The following is a 12773-nucleotide window of genomic DNA, read 5'->3' on the forward strand; positions in this document are numbered from 1 at the left end:
CACAGCACAAATCCTGCAGAATTACTGTCCCTGAGGCTTTATCAGTACACAGAGAGGCAATGTGAAAGAGACATACCATTTGCCTTTGTGGCCCCACAGGGCTCAGGTGTTCCACTTCACTTGTGCCAATAGGTGGCAGCAGATTATTTCGACTCAGGGGTATTGGTGAGGGAGAGGAGAGCGAGTCAACTGCCAAAGGGCTGAAGATCCAACCAGTGAAGACCAAGAGGCGAAAGCACAAAGTTGTTAATGAGACAAGCAAATTGATGAGAAATAAAAAAGCCTAGAACTTTAAGTTCTGCCCATGTCTTTACACAAATGTAAATCAAAGATTTGAAAATTTTGTTTTTTGGGGGTTTGTTTTTTGGTATTGGGGATTGACCCAGGGGCACCACTGAACCACACCCCCACCCCCAAGTTTGTAGGTTTTAGACAGGATCTCTCTAAGTTACTGAGGCTGGCTTTCAACTCGTGATCCTCCTGCTTCAATCTCCCGAGTTGCTGGGATTACAGGGGAAAGAGTCCCCCAATCTCCCATTCTCTAAATTTTTAGCTAAGTCAACAGAAAGATCCAGTGTCTATTTCATCAAAATTTAACTCTAAATGATAGTTTCTAGGGACAGATTTTGGTCTTTTCATTCTCTATGTAAAACAGATTCCAGAAATTCTGCTTTTGAAACCTACACTTGTGATCCTCTGAGGATTTCTTCCACAGGTCTTGGTGTTCCGGTGCGTGAGTGGCTTGTGCTGATTGGATGAAGGGTACGTGGTGGGGGATTACGTCTCCTGGCAGACTGCACTTTATATGACAGACATGATGTACTAAGCTCCAAGGCTCGGTTTGGCCAATTTCGGGTTGAAAAGATGGTACTGGACCCAGGTCTCATAAGTAGCTTGTCATCAAGATCTCTAGTGGCCAAATCAGAAACCCACAATGAATAAAGATCACCATGTATGGGAAGACTAGTCTCTCAGGGTTTTTTGTTTGTTTTTTTAATTAAGCCTTAGTGTAAAACATTCAGGGGTGAAAAAGAGCAAAACAGAAACCTTTCAGTTAACAGTTTCCAGAAGGTAATCTAGAATGAAGGCATGAGAGTTTAAAAAAAGGATGACATTATTTCAGTTATAAACATAATTTTGATGCTGGGTGGGTACTGGGGATTGAATTCTGGGGCACTTGACCACTGAGCCACATCCACAGCCCTGTTTTGTATTTTATTTAGAGAGAGGGTCTCAGTTGCTTAGCACCTTGCTTTTGCCAAGACTGGCTTTGAACTCGTGATCCTCCTTCCTGCCTTAGCCTCCCAAGCTGCTGGGATTATAGGTGTGCACCACTTCTCCCAGCTCATTCATAATTTACTAGAATGGAAACTTGGGAAAGCAGGTACATTATTCAGCTGCCATCACAGTGCTTTCCAAAAATCTCTCTCCTATATTTGGGGACTTTTCCCCTTTTTCAGCTGTGAGAATGTCAGCAGAAAGGCAAATATTACTGCTTGGGAACAGTTGTGGCATCAATGTGGCACTCACTGCAGAGATTAAAGTACTGAACTAGTTGGAACCTATAGGGGTAGAGATTTGGAGTCCTTGGGAAGCTGGGAGCAGGCAAAGGTTCTAGGCCTTGTGCTGCAAAGGGTAGGGGACAATTGTGAACCCTCATTTTCTAAAAATTGAGAAATACAGCTCTTTAAGATCTCTGATAGGGCCTGGAGTTGTGGCTCAGCAGTAGAGCGCTCACCTAGCACGTGCAAGGCCTGGGTTCGATCCTCAGCACCACATAAAAATAAAATGAAAGTATTGTGTCTAACTACAACTAAAAAATATTTTTAAAAAAGGTCTCTGATAAATGAAATATCATGCCTAAACAGTTTAGTAGCTTAAATGCTGCCCTACTGATTTGGGGGTATTCTCCCTTTTTGTTTTAAAGTAGATGAGAGGAAGTTTGATTATTGTAAGACATTCAAGAGTGCAGTGAAATGGAAGGCAAATATAAGAATAAAGGAGCCAAATTCTGCCACTTGTCCCTATGGCTTTCAGCAAGTTCCTCAAACTTTCAGGCCACATTTTTTTGTCCTTTATTGCAAAATATGTCTCAGAATTTAGAAGATTTTGAAGGGAGAATGACCATGGAGGAATAGGTCTAAACCTTGAAGATTTCAAAAGATCTTTCTAGTTGTCCTGTCTTTAACCATTCTTCTTTTTTTAAAAAATACATACTCTCATGCCTTTTTGGGGGGAGCGAGGGGCATACCAGGAATTAAACTAAGGGGCACTCGGCCACTGAGCTACATCCCCAACCTTATTTTATATTTTATTTACAGACAGGATCTGAGTTCCTTAGCACCTCGCTGTTGCTGAGGCTGGCTTTGAACTTAAGATCCTCCTACCTCAGGCTCCCTAGCCACTGGGATTATAGGCATGCATCACTGGCCCTCACTGCTTTTTTGTTACAAAATGTTTAGACTGTGTTAATTTTTATTTTCTGTGGATTTCTTGTTCATAATTCTGGGTTCAATTATCATCTTTAGATAGGTGACTTTCTTAGATTCATGTCCAAATCTAACCTCTTCACATTTCCTAAGATATGGCCCATCATCGTAAACTTCACAGCCTAAATGAAATTCATCCTTTCAGATAAAACTTCTAAGCTTGAAATCTCAACTGATTTTGATTCCTCTAGTTCTATAGATTTTCATTTTTTAAGTATCTCCTAGAATAGTTCATTCCTTTCTTGGTCTGCACTCAAGCAGGAGGACAGGATCTTACAGTTTATGCTGGCACCCTACTATAGACTCCATTCATTTCTTCCTGCTGCAATCCAATCTGTTTTCCACTGCTATAAAATGTCTTCAAATTCCTGATTTAAATACCATGATTTAAATATATGTGCTCCCTAGCTGAAACTAACAACTGGCAGGAATGTAAAATGCTGCAACTACTTTGGGAAATAGCATGACAATTAACATCTATCACCCTTCCACTTATAGGTATTGACCCAAGAGAAATATGACCATAAGTCCATAAAAAAAGACCTATGCAAGAATATTTATAATGCCTTTTGTGTAATAGCCCCAATCTGGAAACAAATGAAGTGGTAACAGGAGTGTACTCGTGACACAATGGAATACTATTTGGAAATAGAGGTCATGTGCAACATGGATGAATCTCAAAAACAAGGTATTTGAAAACATCCATAATTGGTTCATTAGTTTCATAGCCTTGCCCACTGGTCATACCATGGCCTATTTTAAGTCTAGAAGATTGTCAGTCTTTGATCAGAAGTGTTAAAATTCTGACTCCTCTCTTCCTATCCTATAGCAAAACTGGTCTTTTCTCTCTCCTAAATATCTTGCATTTTCCCATCTCCAAAAGTTTCCCACACTATTCTTTCTGCCTAGAATGGCCTTGTTCCTTTTCTCAGCTTATCCAAACCGCCACTTAAACTTACCCACCAAAATGCCTTCTCCTTTTGGCCTGCCATAGCATGCATTCTGGGTAGCACTCAATCACAAAATGCCCTATATGGTCAGGTCTCTCTACCCATGTGTGTCTTCGCTTTCTACTTATCAGCTCCCTGCAAGTGGAGATCTTTTGCTTTGGATGTGTTACTCCCAGTTGTCGTTATGATTGGTACTCAAAAAGGCATGTTGATTGACTGACTTTGCTTTCCCTTTATTTCTCAGTGATCTAGTTAAATTCTACTAAAATGTTATACTTCTTACAGGAGCTTGTCAATTTGGTAGAGATTTCTTGGCTGTAGAGGCATCCCATGAATCAAGAGATCATTCGCATTTGGCTGATGACCACTTGCTTGACAGAGACTCATCTACATGTCAAAAGAAGACATTACTCTTCATCAGTTCGTGAAGGTATCTGCTTGATTTCACAACTTTGCCAAACATAAATATTTCCAATTAGGTCATTTATACATTTTCCCTGTGACTTAACTTTTACATTGTGGTCAGTAGCCCTGAGGCCCAAAGTGTACTCCCAAGAGGACAAGGCCCTTTTCTTTCTTGTCCATTCCTAAGTGACAGCAGGTTAAGGATGCCCAATCAACCTAGACGAAAGCTGACCACATGGTTGATTCTAGATTGTATACCTAATGGATGTCTCTTCAAAAAAAGAGAATTACTTATCAATTCTAATTTGCAACTAATTTTTTAAACTGAAGCTGATCAATGCAAAGAGTCACTGGGTTTTTATGATAAACACAATTGTACTGAAAAATATGACGGACTCATAAATAATACAATTAAACAATTCTGGGTAAATTTCCTCTAAAGAGAACAGTCCAAGGTTCCCTGACACATCGCTTGTGGGGCTTACCAGATTTGAGGTGACAGACAGCACCTTGGACTGTGGCACTTGAGGTAACACCAAAGTATGTGGTTCACTCAGCACACAGGGACTTTCTGAATCTGGTCTGGTGACTGCAACATTACTCTCATCATCTGAACAAAGAAACAGACTTCTGTTATCCATAGGTATCTTCTGATCCACAGCAACAGTATGAAAAACATCTTCCCTGATAATTCCTAATCTCAAGCAAGGCTTCACTCATCTCCGTAGACCAATTTCATACCACCTGTATAGTTTAAGAAAAAAAACAAAAACCTTCAAACCAAGAGTTCAGTTTTAAGTGGTTGTTCATGCTGGTGATGCTTGTGGCACACTGCAAAAGGAAAAGTAAAGAAGGGGTGGGGGGGTGCAAAAGGGACTATTTTACTGCCTAAAACAGCCAATACAACAGTAAACCAACGGCTTTAAGACACCAAACAACAGGTTATAAAAGAAAATGAGCCCTGAGATGAGAAACAAATGAGATATGTCCTATAATTGCCTGAAACAAGTTTCTAAGATATGGCACAAGGAGGGAGAACTAAGGCAGAGTGGTGGACCCTGAGCAGAGAGTCCAGAGAGAGGAAGGCAGTTAGGATTCACAGGACAGAGACCCAGAGAAATGAAAAATGCATAAAAACCGAAGCTATTTGGGAGAAAGTGGTACATCCTTTGAGTACTCAAAGTGTACTGATTAGTGCATGTGTGAGGAAAAACTACCAGAGGAAAAAGAACCAACTGAAAGAGAATAGTACCTGCTGCTCACATGGAACCAGGAATAGTGCCTACTCCCATCAGTTAGACAAGAAGAAACTCATGATTTATGAGGCACTAAGAGTAAGATCTGTTGAGTATAAAAGCAAGACCAGGGGCTGGGGTTGTGGCTCAGTGGTAGAGTGCTTGCCTATGTGTGAGGCACTGAGTTCGATTTCTCAGCACCACATACTATTAAATAAAATAAAGGTCCATCAACAACTAAAAAATAAAAAATCTAAAAAGCAAGACCAGAAGGAATCACATGGTTTCTAAGTAACTTTAACTGTATTCCAGAACAAATCTCAAGAAGATCTTTAGGAATAAAAATGGGTAAGAAATAAGAAACTCACAATGCCTGAAACTTAAGGATTACCAGGCAGGAAAGGTAATGAAGAGATAATATAAATAAGTAAAACCAAAATCAAATTAACATACATGTCCAAATTATGCCACATTTTCAAAAAAATAAATAGAAATATGGAAGATATTAAATCAGCCAAATCATACCTTGAGATGAAAATGACAATGTCTGAGATGAAACTGGATGAGAAACTGGATGAGTTTCATAGTAAATTTAACATTGCAGAAGAAAAGATGAATGTACATGAAGGTACAACAGTAAAAATCACCAAAAATGAAAAACAGAGAAAAAACAATACCAAAAAAATGTTTTTTAAAGCATCATTTATCTGAGAGATTAATGATCAAATAGACTAACTTGTGAGTAACTGGCTTCCTAATAAATGATGGGTGACAAAGTATCTGAAGAAATAATGGTGGAAAACTTTCCAAACAATAAATCCATAGATTCTGGAAGTTCAACAAATTCTAAGCAGGAGAAACATCAGGAAAACTACATCAAGTTACATCATATCAGCAATTTGATAAGAGAAAATCCTAAAATTTGCAAATGGGGTGGGAGTGAGGTTATGACAAGATTCATCCAGGTTGTAACATGTATTCAGTACTTAATTCCTTTTTTTTTTAAACTTAATTCCTTTTAATGGCTGAATAATATTCCCATTGCATGGTGTATTGGTCAGCAAGGGCTACCAGAATGAAATTGTACAGATCAGGTGTTTTACACAATAGACATTTTATTTTCACACAGTCTGGAGACCAAGATCAAGATGCCATCAGGGCTGGTCTGGTAAGGACATCCTTCTTGGCTACCTTTTTGCTATGTGTACATGGAGAGTTCACTGTGGCTTTTCTATTAAGGATAAGAAGGCCTTACTTAATCATAATTAGCTTCCTAAAGGTCTTGTTCCCAAATACAATCACATTGAGGGTTAGGGCTTCAACATAATTTTAAGGGGGGAAATAATTCAGTTCATAATTAAATATCTACTAAATTTTGTTTACACATTCATTAATTGATAGACCTTTGAGTTGTTTCCACTTTTGGCTATTATTAATAATACTGCTATGAACATTCATGGACAAGTTTTTTGAGGACATATGTTTTCAGTTCTCTTGGCTACATATTTAGGAGTGAAATTTTCTGGGTCATATGGTAATTTTATATTTAATATTTTGAGGAACTGCCAAAACTTCCACAATGACTGCACCATTTCACATTCCCATCAGTATACAAGGGTTCTAATTTCTGCTAATCCTCAACATTTGTTACTTTCCTTTAAAAAAAAAAAAATGTTATGGGGTTGTAGCTCAGTGGTGGAGTTCTTGCCTTGTATGTGTGAGGCACTGGGTTTGATCCTCAGAACCACATAAAAATAAATAAATAAAACAAAGGTATTGTGGCCTGCCACAACTTAAAAAAATTATAAAAAATGTTATATAAATACAAATCATATATATATATTACATATAATATATAATATATACATACCTATCCATCATAGTGGGATCTCAATGTGGTTTTGATTTGTAGATTCCTAGTGCCTAATGAGAAACAGGATCTTTTTATGTGCTTATTGACTATATATTATCTTTGGAGAAATACCTACTCAAGTTATTTGCCCATTTTTAAAATTGGGTTTGTTTGTCCTTTTTATTATTAAATTACAGTTCTTTATCTGCTCTGGTTACTAGACCTTTGTCAGGTAATGATTTGTAAATATTTTTCCCATTTTGTGGGTTGTTTTTGGCTTCCTTCATAATATGTTTTGATACGGAAAGTTTTAAATTTCTTTTTCCTTTTTCTTTCTTTCTTTCTTTTTCTTTTTTTTTTTTTTGTGGTACTAGGGATTGAACTTAGGGACACTCTACTACTGAGCTACATCCCAGAACCCTTTTTATTTTTTTTATTTTGAGATAGGGCCTCAATAAGTTTCTGAGGCTGCCTCAGCTTCCCTTCATTTCCTATGGTGCTGGAGATTAAGCCCAGAGCCTTTCACATGCTAGGCAATGCTCCACAACTGTGCTACATCCCCAGACCAGATAGTTGGATACTTGACAGGTATTGCACTAAACCTGTAAGATGTATATGGGGAGTACTGTCATCTTAATAATGTTACCTTTTCCAGTCCATGAACACAAGATGTATTTCCAAGTCTTTAGGTCTCCTCTATTTTTTTTTTTTTCTATAGTGTTTTATAGTTTTCAGTATAAAACTCTTGCACTTCCTTGGTTAAGTTTATTTATAAATATCTTATTCTTTTTGATGCTATTGCACATGAATTATTTTCTTAAATTCTTATTAGATATGTTGGCCTTGCTAGTTTTGGGGAAAAAAGGCTGGCCTTGCTAGTTTTGGGGGAAAAAAAAAAAAAAAGCTGCCATGAATACCATAGCCACACACCTGCATGCTCTGAGAACACACAAAAGTGGGTATTTTCCTAGTTGAGCCTATACATGAGAACCCAGCTCTGGTCAATAGATTGATCACAGCCTTATGAACCCTATGCAGAGGACTAGCTGAGCTGTTCTAGACTTCTGACTTACAAATATGAGATAAATGTATGTTGTTAAAAGCTATTAAGTTTGCAATAATTTACTGAGCAGCACAGAAGAGCCCATATAAATAATTCCCAAGTTAAATATATATATTTAACCATGTAACTCAGCCATTTCTAGTACTAGGAATTTACCTAAGAGAAATGGAAATATATGCCACTGAATTATTCTATAGAACTGTTCATAACAGCTTCACATAGAATAGCTCAAAGTAGAACACAATCCAAATGTCCATTGGTAGATGAATGGATAAACAAACTGGTACAACTAAATACTACTCAACAATAAAAGGAATAAATTATATACACAATGAAATGAAGGAATCTCAAAATCATTATGCTGAGTGAAATGCAGGACAAAAATAGTACATCCTATCAGACTCTATTCATAGGAACTCCACAAAATACAAACTAATCTATGGTGATAGAAAGCAGACCACTCTTTGGCTGGCTGCTTTCTCTCAACATAATGATTTCTTGGGGATGGTGTGGGGCACACAACCTCAGGAGGAGAGATTATAGAGCACATGAACTTCTAGGGTTGATGGATATATTCACTATAATTGACTGTGGTGATGGTTTCATGTGTTTATAGATAGAACTTATCAAATTGTATGTTTTATTTTTTCTAGTTGTTGATGGACCTTTATTTTATTTATTTATTTATACATGGTGCTGAGAATTGAACCCAGTGCCTCACACATGTGAGGCAAGTGCTCTACCACTGAGTTACAACCCCAGCCCTCAAATTTGTGTTTTAAATACATGCAGTTGGTTATATGGCAATTACTTTTTAGTCAAGCAGTCTGAAAAAGTATGTGCTACTTGCATGTGGTTTTTCCTCACCAATCATTATATTCAAGGAGAAACAAGCTGTCTGAGTGTTATAGACTAATCCTTACTGTTCATCTACCCATTCTCAAATATTTTCAAAATATTGGCTAGTTTCTATGGGATATATAAACATGAATCAGACCCACTATGATACTGTTATATTATAATAAAAATATATTTGGTATCTTCCCTGAGATCTGGCACATAATTCCTAAAACCCTTGGCATCTCCAAAGCAATATCCTGGATCCTGGATAGTCTAAGGATGGTGTTGCTGACTGCCTGGGGGAAACAACCAAGTGATTAGAAGCCTTCAAACTTTCAGTCTTGCCTCATCCTTCTGACCTCTGGAGGGCAGAGGAGCTGAAGGTTGAGATGATCATCAGTGGCCACTGAATTACTCAATCCTGTCTATGTAATGAAGCACCCATAAAAACCCAAAAGGACTGGTTCAGAGAACTTCCAGATTGCTGAACATGTGGAGAAACCTAGAGGGTGGAGTGTCCAGAGAAGCCATGGGACCTCTGCACCCCTTCTCCCATACTTTGCCCTGTGTATCTCTTCATCTGGCTATTCATCTGTATCCTTGTAATATTCTTTATAATAAACTAGTAAACATAAATAACTCTTTTCCTGAGTTCTGTGAACCATCCCAGCAAATTAATCAAACCTGTGGGGGATCAGGGCATGTGTCACAGGAATCCTGATTTATATTTGGTTGGTCAGAAGCCCAGGTCACAACCTAAGGCTTGCAACTGTGATCTGAAGTGGGGCAGTCTTGTGGAACTGAGCCTCTTACCCTGTAGGATCTGATGTTAGCTCCATGTTGATAGTATCAATATTGGTCTGAATCATAGGACCCCCCCAGGTGGTATCTGCTAGAGAATCTGGTGGGTATTTGTGGAAAACCCTTTATATATTAGGTGTCATAACTGCTGCAGTGTGTGAAAGTAGGAAAAGACACTGGTTTTCCTCTCTCTCGTACATCCCCTTTTCACAATAAAGCATAAATCTAATGGACTGGTTAGGCTTCAGAAATCATAAACAATTATTTTTGACAATGTTTTCACAAAGATTCTTACCAGAAGCAAATCCCTCCCAGTGACTACGTGTCAATTGCTCCATACAGCTCACAATTTTGCTCCACACGTTGTCAAACACATAAGCAAGAATGTCCTCTTTTATGCAGTAAAATGGAGCAATGGGAGGGTACCCTAATTTCTGTTTCTTTGTAGCTGCTTCTGATTTATTTTCATGAAATCCCTCTTTCCTGGAATGGAAGCAAGATGAAAAAAATTGATGATTACTCTTCACTGAGTGTCCACCATTGTCCTTTATGCTTCTTAGGAATGTGACTGGTGATACTATCCTACCCTCCTCCTTGCCCAGTGTATGTAGCACACAGTATTAAAGCAGCCTTGTGAACTAACGGAGTTCTCAACAGGGAAGACTACATTTCCTTTTTTTTTTTTTTTTTGGTAAAACCTCCAACCTTCCCCACTAAAAAGGAGGGGAGCTAAATGCATAGAAGCTCCTCTAAGGCTCTTCTGGAGACTCTTGTACTTGTGACCCAGAAATTCCCAATTAGTCATGTCTCCCAAATTAGACATGTTTGTCTATCACACAGAGATAAATTATAAATGAAGGCAAAGCAAATTCTGGAACTGGCTTGGGATTGGGAGAACTATCTCCAGGCCTTTACAATGGAGGTTATCCTGAGGCAGCATAACTCTCAAAAATTAAATAGGAAACTATAGAAAGATGCAGAGGCAGAATGATCACAAGTTTGAGGCCAGCCAAGGCAATGTAGCAAGACCTTATGTCAAAATAGAAAGAGTTGGGACCTTCAACAGATGAAAATGGATAAAGAAAATGTGGTATACATATACACAATGGAATATTACTCAGCCATAAGGAAGAATGAAATTATGACATTTGACAGTAAGTGGATAGAACTAGACACTATCATGCTAAGCGAAATAAGTCAATCAAAACAACTAAAGGCTGGGCTGGGGATGTGGCTCGAGCGGTGGCGCGCTCGCCTGGCATGCGTGCAGCCCGGGTTAGATCCTCAGCACCACGTACAAACAAAGATGTTGTGTCTGCCAAAAACTGGGAAAAAAAAAAAAAAAAAAAACTAAAGGCCAATGTTCTCTCTTATATATGGATGCTAACAGGGCAGGAGGGAAAAACAGAAGTTCATTGGATTAGACAAAGGGGAATGAAGGGAAGGGAGAAGAAGTGGGAATAGGAAAGACAGTAGAATGCATTGGACATAAATTTCCTATGTTCATATATGAATACACGACCAGTGTAACTCCACATCATGTACAACCACAAGAATGGGAAGTTATATTTCCTGTATGTCTAATATGTCAATATATTCTATTCTCATGTATAACTAAAAAGAACAAAGAATTTTTTTAAAAGAGTTGGGAATGTAGCTCAGTGGTAGAGCATTTGTCTAGTGTTATGGTTTGAATCTGGAATGTCCCTCAAAGTCTCAGGTGTTTAAGGAATGGTCCCCCATGCAGCAATGTTTAGAGGTATGGCTTTTGGGAAGTGATTAGATCATGAAGGTTCAGCTCTCATCAGTGGATTAATCCACTGATAGCTGAAGGGACTAGTGGTGGGCGTGGTTGGATGAATTAGGTTGCTGGGGATGTGCTCTTGGGGGACTGTGTCTCACTGCTCGTCTTTTCTTCTCTGTTTCCCGGCTGCTGTGAGTGAACAGTGTTCCTCTGCTGTCCTTCTGCTATGATGTTCTGCTTTGTCTCAAGCCCAAAGCAATGGAGCTCGCCAACCATGAGCTAAGATCTCTGAAACCATGAGCCAAAATAAATCTTTCCTCCTCTAAGTTGTTCCCAACAGGTATTTTGGACATGCTGATGAAAAGCTCACTAACACACATAGCATGTGTAAAGCCCTGGTTTCAATCATCAGTACTGCAACAAAATAAAATAAATTAAAAAATAAGGTCTCTGATCGCAGGAAAAGGCAATGATATGTGAAGAAAGAAAATACCAAGGAAGCCTAGTATGTGGAAGCAATAGCTAAGAACATGAAGTCTGGATACTTGAGCTAACCGACAAACCACACACTGGTATAGAGCTAATTATAGGTAATATTGTTATTCTCAGTTTAGAACAAATAGATATTAATACACAAACTAGAAGGGGAGTAAAGAAGCTTAAACAAGGGCTGGGGTTGTAGCTCAGTGGTAGAGCGCTTGCCTCGCATGCGTGAGCCCCTGGTTTGGTCCCCAGCACCACATAAAAATAAACAAATAAAAATGGAGACATTGTGTCCATCTACAACTAAAAAAAAAATATGTGATTGCTTAAACAAAACTCACATATCTGTATGGTCGAAAGCTAGGTATTCCTCAATTATTCCTTCTGAGAAGATTATACAGTCGTCTTCTCTTTCCACAGCACACAAACCAGGGGATCTGGCAATGGAAGATACTTTTTGAGCATAAGAAGGTGAAAAATGTAACTTCTTTCCTCTTATGCCAAATCTGGGAATAGGGGAAAAGACAAATATTAGTTATGTACAATATAAACATTTCTCACAATAAGTCACATGTCTTTTAGTTCAAACCCCCTTGCTCTGGGGAACCCCTTCCTGGACTATTCTTAATCTTAAATTTATTAATTCAAAGAACAGGAAGATTATATAATGTCCACAGACCTATTCTGCTTAGGAGCACTGCACACTATCTAATATGGCTTGCTATCTTCTCAGATTCAAATAGCTATAGCTATAAGTTTTTAACAAAACTTCCAGAGGTACCTTAAAACATGCCTATTTCAATAATCTCATCACTGCTCAAAAATGCATGCTCATTAAAGGCAAGGATCTTAATAATATTTAAATTTCCATTCATATTCAAACACTCAGTAAACAGGTGATGACTCATTTA

At 38.3% G+C, this 12773-nt stretch overlaps 1 protein-coding gene across 4 annotated transcripts in view; it reads right to left on the reverse strand.

Annotated features, from left to right (window-relative positions):
* Positions 1 to 12773, reverse strand: part of Fam149b1 (family with sequence similarity 149 member B1) — a 51226-nt gene that overhangs the window by 3990 nt on the left and 34463 nt on the right. For 2 of the 4 annotated variants that reach the window (XM_046419621.2, XM_046419625.2), the window contains 6 exons: positions 12204 to 12368; positions 9931 to 10118; positions 4330 to 4454; positions 3723 to 3826; positions 685 to 909; positions 77 to 200 (listed from right to left, as the gene is read on the reverse strand). In XM_046419621.2, coding sequence (XP_046275577.1) covers positions 77 to 200; positions 685 to 909; positions 3723 to 3826; positions 4330 to 4454; positions 9931 to 10118; positions 12204 to 12368 — 931 coding nt within the window. The remainder of the gene's footprint in view (positions 1 to 76; positions 201 to 684; positions 910 to 3722; positions 3827 to 4329; positions 4455 to 9930; positions 10119 to 12203; positions 12369 to 12773) is intronic. The other 2 variants (XM_046419622.2, XM_046419623.2) reach the window with 2 other exon arrangements.

The sequence above is a fragment of the Marmota monax genome, unplaced genomic scaffold (genome assembly GCF_021218885.2).
Source record: "Marmota monax isolate L192 unplaced genomic scaffold, Marmota_monax_Labrador192_F-V1.1 WCK01_AAM20220418_F8-fsc00019, whole genome shotgun sequence".
Classification (NCBI taxonomy): domain Eukaryota; kingdom Metazoa; phylum Chordata; class Mammalia; order Rodentia; family Sciuridae; genus Marmota; species Marmota monax.